Consider the following 20,000-nt stretch of genomic DNA (forward strand, 5'->3'; position numbering starts at 1 on the left):
GGCAGACGTTATCTCTGACTCGGAGGACGAGGGTCGTGACCCTCTCACCGCTTGCCTAGGTGGGCAGGTGAGAGGCCAGTCTGCCTTTATCGCTACTGGGGTGGTTGTGGGCAGTGGCGAGGTGGGGGAGTGGGGGAGTGGGGTGGGGCGGGGGGTGGTGGGGGGGGGAATGACGTTCGCCAGCGAGGGGGAGCGTGAATCAGTTCTCTTCCTCCTTTCGGCCTGCTCCTCGGTTCACTCTCCCTCCAGCACCCGGCCTCTTCCACCCACCTGGCATCGCGACTGTCCTCACCGCTTTGACTCGGGGCCCCCTCCTCGAGCCCAGAGTCACAGCAGCTGCAGTCACCCCCCCCCCCCCATCCTGGGGAATGGCCATGTCTGCTAAACATAGGCTGAGCCCCAGGGCGCGGGCGAATCCTGGCCATGGGGTGGGGCGTCGTGGAGGTGGTGGTGAATTGTCAGAAATTGCCTCCTGTTCACTGTCCAGTGACTGCTTTTGGGAACCACTTGTGTGTGTTTGTGTGTGTGTGTGTGTGTGTGTTTGTGTGTGTGTGTGTGTGTGTGTGTGTTTGTGTGTGTGTGTGTTTGTGTGTGTGTGTGTTTGTGTGTGTGTGTGTGTGTGTGTGTGTGTGTGTGTTTGTGTGTGTGTGTGTGTGTGTTTGTGTGTGTGTTTGTGTGTGTGTGTGTGTGTGTGTGTGTGTTTGTGTGTGTGTGTGTGTGTGTGTGTGTGTGTGTGTGTGTGTGTGTGTGTGTTTGTGTGTGTGTGTCTGTGTGTGTGTGTGTTTGTGTCTGTGTGTGTGTGTGTGTTTGTGTGTGTGTGTGTTTGTGTGTGTGTGTGTTTGTGTGTGTGTGTGTGTGTGTGTGTGTTTGTGTGTGTGTTTGTGTGTGTGTGTTTGTGTGTGTGTGTGTGTGTGTGTGTGTGTGTGTGTGTTTGTGTGTGTGTTTGTGTGTGTGTGTGTGTGTGTGTGTTTGTGTGTGTGTGTGTTTGTGTTTGTGTGTGTGTGTGTGTGTGTGTGTTTGTGTGTGTTTGTGTGTGTTTGTGTGTTTGTGTGTGTGTGTGTTTGTGTGTGTGTGTTTGTGTGTGTGTGTTTGTGTGTGTGTGTGTTTATGTGAATGTGTGCGCGCAAGAGTGCGTGTGCACACAAGTGTCAGTGTGTGTGTGCGAGAGTGTCAATACTTGCGAGTGTGCGGAAGAGTGCGCGAGTGTCGGCGTGTGTGCGTGAGTGTACGCGCGCGCAGTCCTGATAGAAACATAGAAAAACTACAGCACAAAACAGGCCCTTCGGCCCCACAAGTTGTGCCGAACATATCCCTACCTTTTGGGCCTACCTATAACCCTCCATCCAAGTCCCATGTACTCATCCAGGAGTCTCTTAAAAGACCCTATTGAGTTTGCCTCCACCACCACTGACGGCAGCCGATTCCACTCGCCCACCACCCTCTGTGTGAAAAACTTCCCCCTAACATTTCCCCTGTACCTACCCCCCAGCACCTTAAACCTGTGTCCTCTCGTAGCAGCTATTTCCACCCTGGGAAAAAGCCTCTGAGAGTCCACCCGATCTATGCCTCTCAACATCTTATATACCTCTATTAGGTCTCCTCGCATCCTACGTCTCTCCAAGAAGAAAAGACCGAGCTCCCTCGGCCTATCCTCATAGGGCATGCCACTCAATCCAGGCAACATCCTTGTAAATCTCCTCTGCACCCTTTCAATCTTTTCCACATCCTTCCTGTAATGAGGCGACCAGAACTGAGCACAGTACTCCAAGTGGGGTCTGACGAGGGTCTTATATAGCTGCATCATTATCCCCGGACTCCTAAGCTCAATCCCTCGATTGATAAAGGCCAGCACACCATACGCCTTCTTAACCACCTCCTCCACCTGCGGGGCCGATTTTAGAGTCCTATGGACCTGGATCCCAAGGTCCTTCTGATCCTCTACAGTACTAAGAGTCTTTCCCTTTATATTGTATTCCTTCATCCCATTTGACCTGCCAAAATGGACCACTACGCATTTATCTGGGTTGAAGTCCATCTGCCACTTCTCCGCCCAGTCTTGCATCCTATCTATATCCCTCTGTAACTTCTGACATCCCTCCAGACTATCCACAACCCCACCAACCTTCGTGTCGTCGGCAAACTTACCAACCCATCCCTCCGCTTCCTCATCCAGGTCATTTATGAAAATGACAAACAGCAAGGGTCCCAGAACAGATCCCTGGGGCACACCACTGGTGACCAACCTCCATTTAGAAAAAGACCCATCTATACCCACTCTCTGCCTCCTTTGGGCAAGCCAGTTCTGGATCCACAGGGCAGCAGCCCCTTGGATCCCATGCCCTCTCACTTTTTCGAGAAGTCTTGCATGGGGGACCTTATCGAACGCCTTGCTAAAATCCATATAAACCACATCTACCGCTTTCCCTTCGTCAATGTGTTTAGTCACATTTTCGAAGAACTCCACCAGGCTCGTAAGGCACCATCTGCCTTTGACAAAGCCATGCTGAGTATTCTTGAGCATACTAAACCTCTCTAAATGCTCATAAATCCTGTCCCTCAGGATCTTCTCCATCAGTTTACCAACCACTGAGATTAGACTCACCGGTTGGTAATTTCCTGGGCTATCCCTATTCCCCTTCTTGAAAATAGGAACCACATCCGCAATCCTCCGGCACCTCTCCCGTCTCCATCGACGACGCAAAGATTATCGCCAGAGTCTCTGCAATCTTTTCCCTCACCTCCCACAGTAACCTGGGGTACATCCCATCCGGACCCGGCAACTTATCTATCTTGATGCCATTCAAAGATTCCAGCACAACCTCTTTCTTAAAGTCCGCATACTCAATCTTTTCAGTCCATCGCAAGCCCGCAGTACATCCACCCAGGTCCTTCTCCTCTGTGAAAACCGAGGCAAAGTACTCATTGAGCACCTCTGCTATTTCTACTGGTTCCGTACAGACTTTCCCGCCTTCACCTTTTATAGGCCCTATTCCGTCACGTCTCATCCTTTTACTTTTCACATATTTATAGAACGCCTTAGGGTTCTCCTTAATCTTACCTGCCAAGGCCTTCTCGTGACCCCTTCTGGCTCTCCTAATTTCCTTCTTCAGTCCCTTCCTACAAGCCGTATACTCATCTAGATCCCTATCTTCGCCAAGCTCTCTGAACCTTGATGTGACGGATTGTTTCGTTGGCACTGCTTGGTTGGCCGTGGTGAGGTTGTTTGAGAAGTCATTGTGTTGGAGCCTGGGGGGGTGTGCACCCCCCACACTCCAGCCCATGGGCGGAGAATTGATGTGTAATGACTGAGCCCTAATCCCATCCCCTCTGTTCTTAACCCCACCCCCTCTTCTCTCCTCCCCAACTCTTAGAGCCCTCTGCAACTTTACCACAGGACCAAGCACAACACCTACATTCCGACTCTGGTTCAGCATCTCTGTCCGCTGGCCGTACACCCCTGTTATGTTGCCCTGGAGAGGCTGAAGGTGAGTCCTCCCGTGCGAGCGAAGGGGAAGGGCTTCACTGGGGGGACGCAATTGAGGAGGGTTGTTGTTGTGGGGGTGGAATTGGCGTTTTGGTTAATTCCTTACCTGTGTCAGGGAGTGGGCCGCTGGGGTGACGGTCAGTCAAAAGTCCGCCGCTTCGAGCCCACCGTTGCGGGCAGCACCTAACCAGCTCTTCTGGTGGGAGGAAACCAGAGCACCTGAGGAAACCCACGCAGACAAGGGGGTGAGAACGTGCGGACTTCACGTGGACAGTGGCCCGAGGCCGGGATTGAACTCTGCTCCCTGGCCACGTGAGGCCGCAGTGCTAGCCCAAAGTCCAGCGAGTATAAAAGTCCAAATTGTTTAATGATGTTCGAGAACTTACTTTGAGGTTTTGGGTGGGGGCAGGGGTTGCTGGGGAAGTAGAGACTTAGGCGGGTGGCACAGTGGTTAGCACTGCTGCGTTACAACACCATGCCAGGTTCAATTCCCCGCTTGGGTGACTGTGTGGGGTTTGTACGTTCTCCCCGTGGGTTTCCTCCGGGTGCTCTGGTTTCCTCCCAGTCCGAAAGATGTGCAGGTTAGGTGGATTGGCCATGCTAAATTGCCCCTTAGTGTCATGGGGATTAGCAGGGTAAATATGAGGGGTGACAGGATTCGGGCCTGGGTGGGATTGTGGTCGGTGCAGACTCGATGGGCCGAATGGCCTCCTTCTGCACTGCAGAGATTCAACAATTCCATGAAATCAGCGGAGATTTAAGTGGGAACTGGGGGCGGGAGGGATCAGGATATTGAGTTTGATGATCAGCTATGATCAAAATGCATGGCGGAACAGGCTCGAAGGGCCGAATGGCCTCCTCCTGTCTCTAGTTTCTAGGAATGAAGTCCAGCCAATGTTTTCCCCCGATCCTCTTTGAATTCCTGACCGTGACTGTTTACCCTCCCAAGATCACTGACCACTCAACCCTCTTCCCCTCTGTTCTGTTCCAGAGACCGGTAGTGAGCTGACCGATGGACTGTGAGCACGGGCGTCTTTCCATGGCGGTGGGGTGTCCTCCCCAAACTCTCCAACGCTCAGATGTCCGTTCTCCCCTCAGGCACCGCCCCCCCGTTCCCCCCCCCATTGGGTTCGTATGGTAGAGCGTTTACCCGTTTTCCCCCCCCTTCCCCACATGTGTTGTCTCTCCGTTGGCTCGGGCTACATTTCTTCTCCCTCCACCCCTGCGTCGCAGTGTGTGGTCTCTGTCCCAGCCCGTGTTGGCGATGTCCCCGGGTGAACGTCTCCGTTGGGGAGCCTGTTCGCAGGCGGCTGATGGAAAGCAGTTGTCCGCTCTCTCTCCCCACCCCACCTCATTTGCTGTGAGGGGTTGACGTGTTTGCCATGGAGGAAGTTTTTGGAGAGAGGGGGGGCGACAGAGTCCTCCAGCTCTCTGAAGGCAGGAGAAGAACTCGCCTTGCTCCGATTTTGTGTGTGTGTTGGGGGAGGGGGGGTGGTTGGCGGGGTGGGTAGGGGGGGGGTGCAGATTCCTCGATAGCAAGATGTGTCACCCACCCGGGTAAGCGTGGGTGCCCGATTCGCACCCCCCCATTGTGACATACACACCTCTGGGTTTAAAGGTCACGGGTTCAAGTCTTCCCCCCCCCACACCCTGCGGAGGGTCAAGACCCATCACCCAGACCGCTGCTATCGAGGGAGTGCCACCCTGGTCGGAGGCATTGCCCCGTCTCTCCGGGATCCGAAGACGCAGCGACTCTTTGAGGGCAAATGGCTCGGCCCTTCCGCCTCTTGGGGGGGCTGTCCTGAGGTAGCAGATGCCCCCCACCGTCTGAATCCAGTGGGTACGAGTGGGATGGGGCGGGGAGGTTGGGATTGGCCATTCAGGAGATGAGATCCAATCAGTTTTGGGGGTCTGAGAGACTGGCGAGGGAGGGACTAGTGGCGGGAGGGGGGGGGGGTGGTACTGGTTGGAACCCGTGTTCCAGTATTTTCCTCCTCCTGCATTTCTGTCTTGTACTGTTTTTTTTAAGAAGTGGAAATTCTGCCGGGAAGTTGAATTGATTCATTCTCAATAAACTCATCAAACAATCTGTGCGTGGGACTCATTCCTGGCGAGAGCGTTGGGGTTGGATGAGTCTGCCGTGTGTGACCAGGTCTATATTTTACCCTCCTAGTTACTGTCTCCCTTTAGTGGGTGGGAGAGAGACGATGGCCTGGTGGTAAGGTCACCGCCCAAGCTGGATAGCACGGTGGCGCAGTGGTTAGCACGGCTGCCTCACAGCGCCAGGGCCCTGGGTTCATTTCCCAGCTTGGGTCACTGTCTATGTGGAGTCTGCATGTTCTCCCCGTGTCTGCGTGGGTTCCCTCCCACAGTGCTAGTTAGGTGCATTGGCCATGATAAATTCTCCCTCAGTGTACTCGAACAGGCGCCGGATTTTCACTCGGGGAATTTCACAGTAACTTCATTGCAGTGTCAATGTAAACCTACTTGTGACATTAATAAATAAACTTTAAACCCTTAGTATCCAAAGATGTGCAGGTTGGGTGGATTGGCCATGCTAAATTGTCCCTTAGTGTCCAAAGATGTGCAGGTTAGGTGGATTGGCCATGCTAAATTGCCCCTTAGTGTCCAAAGATGTGCAGGTTAGGTGGATTGGCCGCGCTAAATTGCCCCTTAGTGTCCAAAGATGTGTAGGTTGCATGGATTGGCCATGCTAAATTGTCCCTTAGTGTCCGAAGATGTGTGGGTTGCATGGATTGGCCATGCTAAATTGTCCCTTAGTGTCCAAAGATGTGCAGGTTAGGTGGATTGGCCGTGCTAAATTGTCCCTTAGTGTCCAAAGATGTATCGGTTAGGTGGATTGACCGTGCTAAATTGTCCCCTTAGTGTCCAAAGATGTATAGGTTAGGTGGATTGGCCATGCTAAATTGTCCCCTTAGTGTCCAAAGATGTATAGGTTAGGTGGATTGGCCGTGCTAAATTGTCCCTTAGTGTCCAAAGATGTGTGGGTTGCATGGATTGGCCATGCTAAATTGTCCCTTAGTGTCCAAAGATGTGCAGGTTAGATGGATTGGCCATGCTAAATTGTCCCTTAGTATCCAAAGATGTGCAGGTTAGGTGGATTGGCCGTGCTAAATTGTCCCTTAGTGTCCAAAGATGTATAGGTTAGGTGGATTGGCCGTGCTAAATTGTCCCCTTAGTGTCCAAAGATGTATAGGTTAGGTGGATTGGCCATGCTAAATTGTCCCCTTAGTGTCCAAAGATGTATAGGTTAGGTGGATTGGCCGTGCTAAATTGTCCCCTTAGTGTCCAAAGATGTATAGGTTAGGTGGATTGGCCGTGCTAAATTGTCCCTTAGTGTCCAAAGATGTATAGGTTAGGTGGATTGGCCATGCTAACTTGCCCTTTAGTATCCGGGGGATTAGCAGGGTAAATATGGGGATACGGGATAGGGCCTGGGTGGGATTGTGATTATTGCAGACTCGATGGGCCGAATGGCCTCTTTCTGCACTGGAGGGATTCTATGAAATTATGACACAGTTTAAACTAGCTGTGGATGTGAGTGACATTATGTTGTTGCAAAAAGATGGACCTGGATTTGAGAAGCCTGTAGAGCGCTTCTCGAGGGAGTTTAATTGGCACCAACTGAGGTATTCTATGATTGATAATTGGCATCACCATATTTCGAGATTAGTAAACCGGCAAAGGCACTCGTATATACGGTCCACAATCCCCTAAAGTTTCTGGAGAAATTTTGAGATCGGAATACCAGGTTATTTCCATGGGGTTTGTTATCACTACCGGTTAATTTAAAAATTATTTACATGGCTGGGAGAGAGAACATCACTGAAGGTGCGTTATCACCAATGTAAAAGAGACCACAGGGCGTAAATACTCTGGAGTATATTTTATGGTGGCACAGGTGGCACATTGGTTGACACTGCTGCCTCACAGCGCCAGGGACCCGGGTTCGATCCCAGCCTCGGGTCACTGTCTGTGCGGAGTCTGCACGTTCTCCCCGTGTCTGCGGGGGTTTCCTCCGGGTGCTCCGGTTTCCTCCCACAGTCCAAAGATGTGCAGGTTAGATGGATTGGCCATGCTACAATTGCCCCTTGGTGTCAGAGGGATTAGCTAGAGTAAATATGTGGGGTTATGGGGATAGGGCCTGGGTGGGATTGTTGTCGATGCAGGCACGATGGGCCGAATGGCCTCCCTCTGCACTGTAGGGATTCTATGATACCACGAATGCATGCTTTTAAATCTTTGTCATGTTTGATAAGGAAGAACCGATTTTTTAAAAAACTCGAGAAAATAGTCTTTCAAATTAAGAAGTTGCATTTTTAATAATTGGGTTAAGAATTGGGGAAAATGAAGATTGGAAAAAACAAGTAAAAACGGTTTTGATTAGAGGCAGATGGATGGAGGAATGATGAGATGTAAATTAGCCAAGCGGTGGGAAATAAGCATCTTACGTGTGAGACTCGAGAAAACAATGGGCTGGAGAAGTGGAGAGATAAGGTACCTGCCAAAAGCTGACTCCCCGAGGGGGATAAAATCAAAGGGAAAGAAATGGTATGACTGTAGAACTAGGAAGACAAGAGAGACAGTTAACACCAGAACCACAGCAATTTGCAGTTATAGTCTCCCTGGAGGAGTGGCCATTTTCCATCTTCACTGAACCAGCAGACCATTTATTTCCCAGATGTGGCCACCTTAACCTGTGTGTGGTAATTATTTACTGGACTTAGACCACGGAGTCACAGTGAAGAAGGTTATCTCAGATTGCAACGGGATCTCAATCAGTTGGGCCAGTGGGCCGATGAATGGCAGATGGAGTTTAATTTAGATAAATGTGAGGTGATTCACTTTGGTAGATTGAACCAGTGCAGGACTTACTCAGTTAATGGTAGGGCATTGGGGAGAGTTACAGAACAAAGAGATCTAGGGGTACAGGTTCATAGCTCTTTGAAAGTGCAGTCACAGGTGGACAGAGTGGTGAAGAAGGCATTCAGCATGCTTGGTTTCATCGGTCAGAACATTGGATACAGGAGTTGGGATGTCTTGTTGAGGTTGTACAAGACATTGGTAAGGCCGCACTTAGAATACTGCGTACAGTTCTGGTCATCCTATTATAGAAAGGATATTATTAAACTAGAAAGAGTGCAGAAAAGATTTACTAGGATGCTACCGAGACTTGATGGATTGAGTTATAAGGAGAGGCTGAATAGACTGGGACTCTTTTCCCTGGAGCGTAGGAGGCTTAGGGGTGATCTTACAGAGATCTATAAAGTAATGAGGGGCATAGATCAGCTAGATAGTCAACATCTTTTCCCAAAGGTAGGGGAGTCTAAAACTAGAGGGCACAGGTTTAAGGTGAGAGGGGAGAGATACAAAAGGGTCCAGAGGGGCAATTTTTTCACTCCGAGGGTGGTGAGTGTCTGGAACGAGCTGCCAGAGGTAGTAGTAGAGATGGGTACAATCTTTTAAAAAGCATTTAGACAGTTACAAGGGTAAGATGGGTATAGAGGGATATGGGCCAAACATGGACAATTGGGACTAGCTTAGGGGTTTAAAAAAAAGTGCGGCATGGACAAGTTGGGCCGAAGGGCCTGTTTCCATGCTGCAAACCTCTATAACTCTGTGAGTTACTTAACACTGGATGTCATTTGGTAAAAGAGGTGTCTGAGAGTTCGGGTAAAATGTAGGTAGTTCTGGTGACAAAGGGATAGTTTGATATAAAATTGTGTATATAGCAATCCGTATCCCTAAGTTTTGTAGAGTATTATATCTGCTCTTGTATGTGGTTCTCATTTAGGTTTATAAATATTCTCTATTGTTCACACAACTAGTGCAGTTTCCTCACTGGGTTGCATATTTTCACCTTCCACTGGCAGGTGAAACTAGAACTAGGGCGCATGGCCTCAAAATAGGAGGGATTAGATTTATGACTGAGTTGAGGAGGAACTTCTTCACACAAAGGGTTGTGAATCTGTGGAATTCCCTGCCCGGTGAAGCAGTTGAGGCTGCCTCATTGAATGTTTTTAAGGCAAGGATAGATACATTTTTGAACAGTAAAGGAATTAAGGGTTATGGTGAGCGGGTGGGTAAGTGGAGCTGAGTCCACGAAAAGATCAGGCATGATCTTATTGAATGGCGGGGCAGGCTCGAGGGGCCAGATGGCCTACTCCTGCTCCTAGTTCTTATGTTCTAAGTTTCCTTTCTACTTTGACTTTTGTATCGGGCGCTTTCCTTCTTTTTGGGGGCTACCCCTTTTGATTTATCCTCTTGGTCAATTTGATTTAGTTTAATTGTTTTGCCAAAGGGTACAGCACAATGACTCACATTCAAACCGTTACATCAACACCCTCAGGAGCAAATTGTGACACAACACAATTGAGGAGATTTACAAGGATGTTGCCTGGATTAGGAGGCATGCCTGATGAGGATAGGCTGAGGGAGCTCGGTCTTCTCTCCTTGGAGAAGCGAAGGATGAGAGGTGACCTGATAGAGGTGTATAAGATGTTGAGAGGTATTGATAGAGTGAATTCTCAGAGGCTTTTACCCAGGGCTGGAATGGTTGCCACAAGAGGTCACAGGTTTAGGGTGCTGGGGAGTAGGTACAGAGGAGATGTTAGGGGTAAGTTTTTCACTCAGAGGGTGGTGGGTGCGTGGAATCGGCTGCCGGTAGTGGTGGTGGAGGCGGATTCGATAGGGTCTTTTAAGAGACTTTTGGATAAGTTCATGGAAGTTAGTAAGATAGAGGGTTATAGGTAAGCCTAGTAGGTAGGGACGTGTTCGGCACAACTTGTGGGCCGAAGGGCCTGTTTGTGCTGTAGTTTGTGTTCGATAACACCACGGAAGGACATTCTTGCTCCAATCACTCAATAGTTCGGTCGAAGGGGTTGGTTTTAAGGAGCGTCTTAAAGGAGGGGAGAGACGGAGAGTTTCAGTGAGGGAACTCATTTGGAATATTGTGAACAGTTTTGGGCCCCCATATCTAAGGAAGGATGTACTGGCCTTGGGGGAGGGAACACCCTTTTAGGACAGAGATGAGGGTTGTGTAATGGCAGTTAGGAAGGCAAATTCAACGTTAGCATTCATTTCGAGAGGGCGAGAATACAAGAGCAGGGATGGACTGCTGAGAATGCATAAGGCTCTGGTCAGACCCCATTTGGAATATTGTGAGCAGTTCTGGGCCCCCAGACCGAAGGGAGGATGTGCTGGCCTTGGAGGAGGGTCCAGAGGAGGTTCACAAGAATGAGGCATGAAGGGTTTGTCATATGAAGAGCGCCTGAGTCTATACTCGATGGAGTTTAGAAGGATGAGGGGAGATCTAATTGAAACTTAGCTGGAGGCACGGCCGCCAACGGCGGAGCGATTAAAAAAAAAAATTGGGAGGTCAGAGGAGCGCGGGGTGTGTGTGGAGGATCATGAGGTGGAGCAGATTCTGGAGATGGGGATGGGGGCAGGAGAGAGGTGGGAGCAGGAAGCAGTGAAGGCCAGGGTGGGATTTGAAAAGGGGTGAAAAGGTGCTGATGAGGGGATGTGCCGTTAGCTGGGATACGGGTGGGAGGCAGCAGGATTTCGGATGAGCTATAAAGTTCACGGAGGGTAGAGAAAGGCGCCTGGGAGCACGTTGCATAGTCGAGTTCAGAGATAACGAAGGCACGGCCGAACTTTCGGGGGGGGGGGGGGAGAACAACAACAATGTCAGAGAACATTACCGAGGTAAAAATAGTCTTTCCCCCGATACTCAACTGGAGGCGAGGTCCACCCATCCAGTACTGAATGTCGGATTAGCATTATTGATAGATACAGAGAAAAGCTCCCTCTGCACTGTCCCCCATCAAACATTCCCAGGACAGGTACAGCACGGGGTTAGATACAGAGTAAAGCTCCCTCTGCACTGTCCCCCATCAAACATTCCCAGGACAGGTACAGCACGGGGTTAGATACAGAGTAAAGCTCCCTCTACACTGTCCCCATCAAACACTCCCAGGACAGGTACAGCACGGGGTTAGATACAGAGACTCTGAATGGTGTGTGTGTTTGCGGGGGGGTGGATGTGTTTGCGGGGGGTGGATGTGTTTGCGGGGGGTGGATGTGTTTGCGGGGGGGTGGGTGTGTTTGCGGGGGGTGGGTGTGTTTGCGGGGGGTGGATGTGTTTGCGGGGGGTGGATGTGTTTGCCGGGGGGTGGATGTGTTTGCGGGGGGGTGGATGTGTTTGCGGGGGGTGGATGTGTTTGCGGGGGGTGGATGTGTTTGCGGGGGGGTGGATGTGTTTGCGGGGGGGGTGGGTGTGTTTGCGGGGGGTGGATGTGTTTGCGGGGGGGTGGGTGTGTTTGCGGGGGGTGGATGTGTTTGCGGGGGGTGTGTGTGTTTGCGGGGGGTGTGTGTGTTTGCGGGGGGGGTGGGTGTGTTTGCGGGGGGGTGGGTGTGTTTGCGGGGGGGTGGGTGTGTTTGCAGGGGGTGGATGTGTTTGCGGGTGGTGGATGCTGTGTGGAATGTAATTGAGTGAAGGGGGGGAGGGAATTATAAAGCAATTAGACAGCGTTGGAATGAAAGGGGGTTGTCGGCCCAGGGTGGGCTCTAGTTGAAGGTGGTGTTGAGCTGCTGCGTGACCCGGATGAAGGTGGTCCTCCTGCTGAGCTCCTTCAGCTTGGCGGCTCCCACGTAGGTGCAGGTGGAGCGCACACCACCAAGAATGTCTCGGATCGTCCCCTCCACGTCTCCTTTGAATTCCACCTCCACCGTCTTCCCTTCCGAAGCCCTGCAAATGAGGGGGTGGGACAGAGAGAGAGAGAGAGAGAGAGGGACGGTGAGAGAGAGAGAGAGACAGAGAGGGACGGTGAGAGAGAGACAGAGAGGGACGGTGAGAGTGAGAGAGAGAGAGAGAGGGACGGTGAGAGTGAGAGAGAGAGAGAGAGGGACGGTGAGAGTGAGAGAGAGAGAGAGAGGGACGGTGAGAGTGAGAGAGAGAGAGAGGGACGGTGAGAGTGAGAGAGAGAGAGAGAGGGACGGTGAGAGAGAGAGAGGGACGGTGAGAGTGAGAGAGAGAGAGAGAGGGACGGTGAGAGAGAGAGAGAGACAGAGGGATGGTGAGAGTGAGAGAGACAGAGGGACGGTGAGAGAGAGAGAGAGACAGAGAGGGACGGTGAGAGTGAGAGAGAGAGAGAGACAGAGGGACGGTGAGAGTGAGAGAGAGAGACAGAGGGACGGTGAGAGAGAGAGAGAGACAGAGACAGAGGGACGGTGAGAGTGAGAGAGAGAGAGAGACAGAGGGACGGTGAGAGTGAGAGAGAGACAGAGAGGGACGGTGAGAGAGAGAGTGAGACAGAGGGACGGTGAGAGAGACAGAGAGGGACGGAGAGAGTGAGAGAGAGACAGAGAGGGACGGTGAGAGAGAGAGAGAGACAGAGGGACGGTGAGAGTGAGAGAGACAGAGGGACGGTGAGAGAGAGAGAGAGACAGAGAGGGACGGTGAGAGAGAGAGAGAGAGACAGAGGGACGGTGAGAGAGAGAGAGAGACAGAGGGACGGTGAGAGAGAGAGAGGGACGGTGAGAGTGAGAGAGAGAGAGACAGAGGGACGGTGAGAGTGAGAGAGAGAGGGACGGTGAGAGTAAGAGAGAGAGAGAGACAGAGGGACGGTGAGAGAGAGAGAGAGACAGAGGGATGGTGAGAGTGAGAGAGAGAGAGAGACAGAGGGACGGTGAGAGTGAGTGAGAGAGACAGAGGGACGGTGAGAGAGAGAGAGACAGAGGGACGGTGAGAGTGAGAGAGAGAGAGAGAGACAGAGGGACGGTGAGAGTGAGAGAGAGAGACAGAGGACGGTGAGAGAGAGAGAGAGAGAGAGAGAGGGACGGTGAGAGTGAGAGAGAGAGAGAGACAGAGGGACGGTGAGAGTGAGAGAGAGAGACAGAGGGACGGTGAGAGTGAGAGAGAGAGACAGAGGGACGGTGAGAGAGAGAGAGAGAGAGAGACAGAGGGACGGTGAGAGTGAGGGAGAGAGAGAGAGACAGAGGGACGGTGAGAGTGAGAGAGAGACAGAGGGACGGTGAGAGAGAGAGAGAGAGACAGAGGGACGGTGAGAGTGAGAGAGAGAGAGAGAGGGACGGTGAGAGTGAGAGAGAGAGACAGAGGGACGGTGAGAGTGAGAGAGAGAGAGACAGAGGGACGGTGAGAGTGAGAGAGAGAGAGAGAGAGACAGGGACGGTGAGAGTGAGAGAGAGAGAGAGAGACAGAGGGACGGTGAGAGTGAGAGAGACAGAAGGACGGTGAGAGTGAGAGAGAGAGAGAGAGACAGAGGGACGGTGAGAGTGAGAGAGACAGAGGGACGGTGAGAGTGAGAGAGACACGACAATGCAGAGAAAATTATTTCAGTCATGGAGAATGACAGAGCTGCTGCGGCCCCCTTCTCCCGCGCACCCCCGCCCTTTGCCTCCCCTCAACTGGCTAATTTCACAAGGGTTTGCTCTTCAGCAAGTAGTAACAGACTTATATATCTGCCCCGCCCATCACCACCACATCAAACACCCTCTCCCAGGGAAACACCGGCCGGGATTCTCCGATCTCGTTCGCCCCGCCACTGACGCCAGCAAGCCAGAGTGGAGAATTTGGTGCTCAGCAGCTGAATCTCCATTGGCCGCGGCGTGACGCGGGAATCCCAGTCGCGGGCGAGGAGGGAGAATCCTGACCGCTATCAGACAACAACACCGGACACCGACACACAGAAAGGGGAAGGGGGAGCTGTTCGGAAGGCTGGCAGGAACATGGGTTTCAAGAGCAGCAGTACAGGCCACTCGGCCTCCCTCCTGCCTGCTACCCCATTCAATAAGAGATCATTGGTTGATCCGATTGTGGGCCTCAGCCCAACTTCCCTGTCTCTCCTCTCCCCCATAACCACCGCCCCCCAACTTGTCACGGCACAGTGGCACAGCAGTTAGAACTGCTGCCTCACAGCACCAGGGACCCGGGTTCGATTCCCGGCTTGGGCCACTGTCTGTGTGGAGTCTGCACATTCTCCCCGTGTCTGCGTGGGTTTCCTCCGGGTGCTCCGGTTTCCTCCCACAGTCTGAAAGACGTGCTGGTTAGGGTGCACTGGCTGTGCTAAATTCTCCCTCAGTGTAACCCGAACAGGCGCCGGAGTGTGTCTTTCACTGAAACATAGAAACTAGAAGCAGGCCCTTCGAGCCTGCTCCGCCATTCATTTTGATCATGGCTGATCATCAATTCAATATCCTGATTCCCCCCTTCCCCTCGATCCCTTTAGCCCCAAGAGCTATATCTAATTTCTTCTTGAAATCACACAACGGTTTGGCCTCAACTACTTTGTGGTAGTGAATTCCACACATTCACCACCCTCTGGGTGAAGAAATTTCTCCTCACCTCAGTCCTAAAAGGTTTACCCCTCATCCTCAAACTATGATCCCTAGTTCTGGACTCCCCCCAACATCGGGAACATTCTTTCTGAATCTACCCTGTCTAACCCTGTTAGAATTTTATAAGTTTCTATGAGATCCCCTCTCATTCTTCTAAATTCCAGTGAATATAATCCTAAGGACAGTAGTGGGAAGTTGTGCGTGGAGTCTGAAGAGATAGGAGAGGCACTAAATGAATATTTTTCGTCGGTATTCACACTGGAGAGGGACAGTGTTGTTGAGGGGAGTACTGAGATGCAGGCTGTTGGACTGGACGGGATTGAGGTTCATAAGGAGGAGGTGTTAGCAATTCTGAAAGGGTAAAAATAGATAAGTCCCCTGGGCCGGATGGGATTTATCCTAGGATTCTCTGGGAGGCTAGAGAGGAGAGTGCAGCGCCTTTGGCTTTGATCTTTGTGTCATCATTGTCTACAGGAACAGTGCCAGAAGACTGGAGGATAGCAAATGTTGTCCCCTTGTTCAAGAAGGGGAGTAGGGACAACCCTGGTAATTATAGACCGGTGAGCCTTACTTCTGTTGTGGACAAAGTATTGGAAAGGATTATAAGAGATAAGATTTATAATAATCTAGAAAGGAATAATTTGATTAGGGATAGTCAGCACGGTTTTGTGAAGGGTAGGTCGTGCCTCACAAACCTTATTGAGTTCTTTGAGAAGGTGACCAAAGAGGTGGATGAGGGTAAAGCGGTTGATGTGGTGTATATGGATTTCAGCAAAGCGTTTGAGAAGGTTCCCCATGGTAAACTTTTGCAGAAAATACGGAGACATGGGATCGAGGGTGATTTTGCAGTTTGGATCAGAAGTTGGCTAGCTGTAAGAAAACAGAGGGTGGTGGTTGATGGGAAATATTCATCCTGGAGTTCAGTTACTAGTGGTGTACCGCAAGGATCTGTTTTGGGGCCACTGCTGTTTGTTATTTTTATTAATGACCTGGATGAGGGCGTGGAAGGATGGATTAGTAAATTTGCGGATGACACTAAAGTTGGTGGAGTTGTAGACAGTGCGGAGGGAAGTGGCAGGTTACAGAGGGACATAGATAAGCTGCAGAGCTGGGCTGAGAGGTGGCAAATGGAGTTTAATGCGGAAAAGTGTGAGGTGATTCACTTTGGAAGGAGTAACAGGAATACAGAGTACTGGGCTAATGGTAAGATACTTGGTAATGTGGATGAACAGAGGGATCTGGGTGTCCATGTGCAGAGATCCCTGAAAGTTGGCACCCAGGTTGATAGGGTTGTTAAGAAGGCGTACGGTGTGTTAGCTTTTATTGGTAGAGGGATTGAGTTTCGGAGCCAGGAGGTCATGTTGCAACTGTACAAAACTCTGGTGCGGCCGCATTTGGAGTATTGCGTACAGTTCTGGTCGCCGTATTATAGGAAAGATGTGGAAGTGTTGGAAAGGGTGCAGAGGAGATTTACCAGGATGTTGCCTGGTATGGTGGGAAAATCGTATGAGGAAAGGCTGAGGGGCTTGATGTTGTTTTCGTTAGAGAGAAGAAGGTTAAGAGGTGACTTAATAGAGGCATACAAGATGATCAGAGGATTAGATAGGGTGGATAGTGAGAGCCTTTTTCCTTGGATGGTGATGGCTAACACTAGGGGACATAGCTTTAAATTGAGGGGTGAGAGATATAGGACAGATGTTAGTGGTAGGTTCTTTACTCAGAGAGTAGTAAGGGCGTGGAATGCCCTGCCTGCAGCAGTAGTGGACTCGTCAACATTAAGAGCATTCAAATGGTTATTGGATAAACATATGGATGATATTGGAATAGTGTAGGTTAGTGGGGCTTTAGATTGGTTCCACTGGTCGGCGCAACATCGAGGGCCGAAGGGCCTGTACTGCGCTGTTATGTTCTATGTTCTAACCGACTTAGCCTCTTCTCATATGACAGACCTGCCATCCCAGGAATCAGCCTGGTAAACCTTCGCTGTGCTCCCTCTATAGCAAGGACATCCTTCCTCAGATAAGGACACCAAAACTGCCCACAATACTCCAGGTGTGGCCTCACCGATGCCCGATACAATTGCAGCAAAACATCCCGAGCCGTAAACTCAAATTCTCTCGCTCTGCTGCCCAACATACCATTTGCCTTTGTTTACAAGATGTTGAGGGGTCTGGATAGGGTGGACTCTCAGAGGCTATTTCCAAGGGCTGAAATGGTTGCTACGAGAGGACACAGGTTTAAGGTGCTGGGGGGTAGGTACAGGGGGGATGTCAGGGGTAAGTTTTTCACTCAGAGGGTGGTGGGTGAGTGGAATCGGCTGACGTCGGTGGTGGTGGAGGCAAACTCGTTGGGGTCTTTTAAGAGACTTCTGGATGAGTACATGGGATTTAATGGGATTGAGGGCTATAGATAGGCCTAGAGGTGGGGATGTGATCGGCGCAACTTGTGGGCCGAAGGGCCTGTTTGTGCTGTGGCTTTCTATGTTCTATGTTCTATGTTTACTGCCTGTTGTACCTGCGCACTTACTTTCAGCGACTGATGCATGAGGACACTGAAGTCTCGCTGAGTATCCACCTCTTTCAATTTACACCCATTCAAATAATAATCTGCCTTCCTATTATTGCTACCAAAGTGGATAACCTCACACTTACCCACATTATACTGCATCTGCCCATGCATTTATCCACTCAGCCTGTCCAATTCATGCTGAAGCATCCATCTCTACACTCAAATCCTCTCGCTGTGAAGGCCATTTTCTTTGTGACAGAGGACCAGCAAGTTTCAGGAAGAGCATCTTTGGACGAGCTGGCAGTTAACCCATTGCTCCCCCCACCCCGCTGTCCCCCACCTCAGCACAGCAGTGGGAGACGTCTGTCTCTCCTCATATGACAGACCTGCCCTCCCAGGAATGAGCCTGGTAAACCTTCGCTGCACTGCCTCTAGAAAGGACTGTGAGAGGAAACCCATGTGGAGAGTGTGCAAACACACAGAATCATACAGTGCAGAAGGAGGCCCTTCGGCCCATCGAGTCTGCGCCAACCACAATCCCACCCAGGCCCTATCCCCATAACCCCATACATTTACCGGAACTGGTCTCCCTGACAAGGGCAATTTTACCATGGCCAATCCACCTAACCCGCACATCTTTGGACTGTGGGAGGAAACTGGAGCACCCGGAGGAAACCCACGCAGACATGGGGAGAACGTGCAGACTCCACACAGGCAGTGACCCTGGAATCGGGAATCGAATCTGGGTCCCTGGTGCTGTGACGCAGCACTGCGAACCACTGTACCACCCGTCCAGACAGACAGTGATCCAAGGCCGGGATCCCGGTTGGAGGGGCAGCCAATCGTGTTGCGTCCTGCAGGTTTCAATCTGAGATGCAAGGAGGACACCTCGATGGCTCTGCTATTTCTAGTTTCATATTTAAACTTGATCTCTTACTCCCGTCAGCGTCAATATCTGCAGAAGGGACAGGTCATGTTTTGTGGGTTTTTTTATTCTTTTGCTGGACGTGGGCGTCACTTTCCCGGGCCCAGCATTTATCGCCCGTCCCTCATTGCCACTCGAGAAGGTGGTGGGTGAGCCGCCCCTTCTTGAATCAACTGGAGTCTCCCGTGTGGTGTGGGTAACACCCACAGTGCCGTTAGGGAGGGAGTTCCAGGATTTGGACCCCAGCTCCAGTGAAGGAACGGCCGGTATATTCCCAAGTCGGGATGGTGAGTGGGGCTCGGAGGGGGAACTTGCAGGTGGTGGTGTTCCCCATGTGTCTGCTGCCCCTTGTCCTTCTCGTGTGGCACAGTGGTTAGCACTGCTGCCTCACAGCACCAGGGTCCCGAGTTCGATTCCCGGCTTGGGGTCACTGTCCGTGTGGAGTCTGCACATTCTCCCCGTGTCTGCGTGGGTTTCCTCCGGGTGCTCCGGTTTCCTCCCACATTCCGTAAGATGTGCAGGTTAGGTGGATTGGCCATGGTAAACTGTCCTTTTGTGTCCAAAGATAAGCAGATTAAGTGGATTGGCCATGCTAAATTGTCCCTTAGTGTCAAAAGACGTGTTAGTTAGGTGCGTTGACCGTGCTAAATTCTCCCTCAGTGTAACCCGAACAGGCGCCAGAGTGTGGCAACCAGGGGATTTTCACAGTAACTTCATTGCGGTGTTAATGTAAGCCTACTTGTGACACTAATAAAAAAAAGTCGGTAGAGGTGTCGTGTTTGGAAGGTGCTGTCGAAGGAGCCTCGGCGAGTCGCTGCGGTGCATCTTGTAGACGGTACACACACACACTGCTGCCACTGTGCGTGGGTGGTGGAGGGAGCGAGTGTTTGTGGATGGGGTGCCCATCAAAGTGGGGCTGCCTTGTCCTGGACGGTGTCGAGCTTCTCGAGTGTTGTTGGAGCTGCGCTCATCCAGGCAAGTGGGGAGTATTCCATTACACTCCTGACTTGGGCCTTGTAGATGCTGGATAGGGTTTGGGGAGAGTGTGGAGGTGAGTTGCTCTCCGCAGGATTCCCAGCCTCTGACCTGCTCTGGTAGCCACAGTATATGATTCGATCCAGTTTAGTTTCTGATCAAAGGGAACCCCCAGGACGTTGATAGTGGGGAGGGATTCAGCGATGGTAAAGCCATTGAATATCAGTGGGGCAATGGTTAGATATTCTCTCCTTGGGGAATGGTCATTGCCCGGCACTTGTGTAGAGCAAATGTGAGTTGATTTGACTTATTATTGTCACATGTATTAACATACAGTGAAAAGTATTGTTTCTTGCGCGCTACACAAAGCATACCGTTCATAGAGAAGGAAACGAGAGAGTGCAGAATGTAGTGTTACAGTCATAGATAGGGTGCAGAGAAAGATCAACTTAATGTAAACTAGGTCCATTCAAAAGTCTGACGGCAGCAGGGAAGAAGCTGTTCTTGAGTTGGTCGGTACGTCACCTCAGACTTTGATATATTTTTCCCGATGGAAGAAGGTGGAAGAGAGAATGTCCGGGGTGCGTGGGGTCCTTGATCATATTGGCTGCTTTCCCGAGGCAGCGGGAAGTGTAGACAGAGTCAATGGATGGGAGGCTGGTTTGAGTGATGGCCCATCACTTGACGTCCTTAGATGGTGAGATGTTATGTGTCCTCTCCAGGAAGCCG

The 20,000-nt window shown here is 51.1% G+C and overlaps 1 protein-coding gene and 1 long non-coding RNA gene across 2 annotated transcripts in view; one reads left to right on the top strand and one right to left on the bottom strand.

Annotated features, from left to right (window-relative positions):
- On the top strand, positions 1-5,571 carry LOC144487739 (uncharacterized). The gene is made up of 3 exons (XR_013496457.1): positions 1-67; positions 3,372-3,485; positions 4,476-5,571. It is a non-coding gene; the product is annotated as an uncharacterized LOC144487739 (long non-coding RNA).
- A 6,272-nt stretch (positions 5,572-11,843) lies between these two features.
- LOC144487740 (GMP reductase 2-like) overlaps positions 11,844-20,000 on the bottom strand; it is a gene marked incomplete at its 5' end in the record, with an annotated part of 126,219 nt that continues 118,062 nt past the window's right edge. Inside the window, one exon of the mRNA XM_078205811.1 lies at positions 11,844-12,254. Within this exon, the coding sequence (XP_078061937.1) occupies positions 12,074-12,254 (181 nt within the window). The remainder of the gene's footprint in view (positions 12,255-20,000) is intronic.

The sequence above is a fragment of the Mustelus asterias genome, unplaced genomic scaffold, assembly GCF_964213995.1.
Source record: "Mustelus asterias unplaced genomic scaffold, sMusAst1.hap1.1 HAP1_SCAFFOLD_1012, whole genome shotgun sequence".
Lineage (NCBI taxonomy): Eukaryota > Metazoa > Chordata > Chondrichthyes > Carcharhiniformes > Triakidae > Mustelus > Mustelus asterias.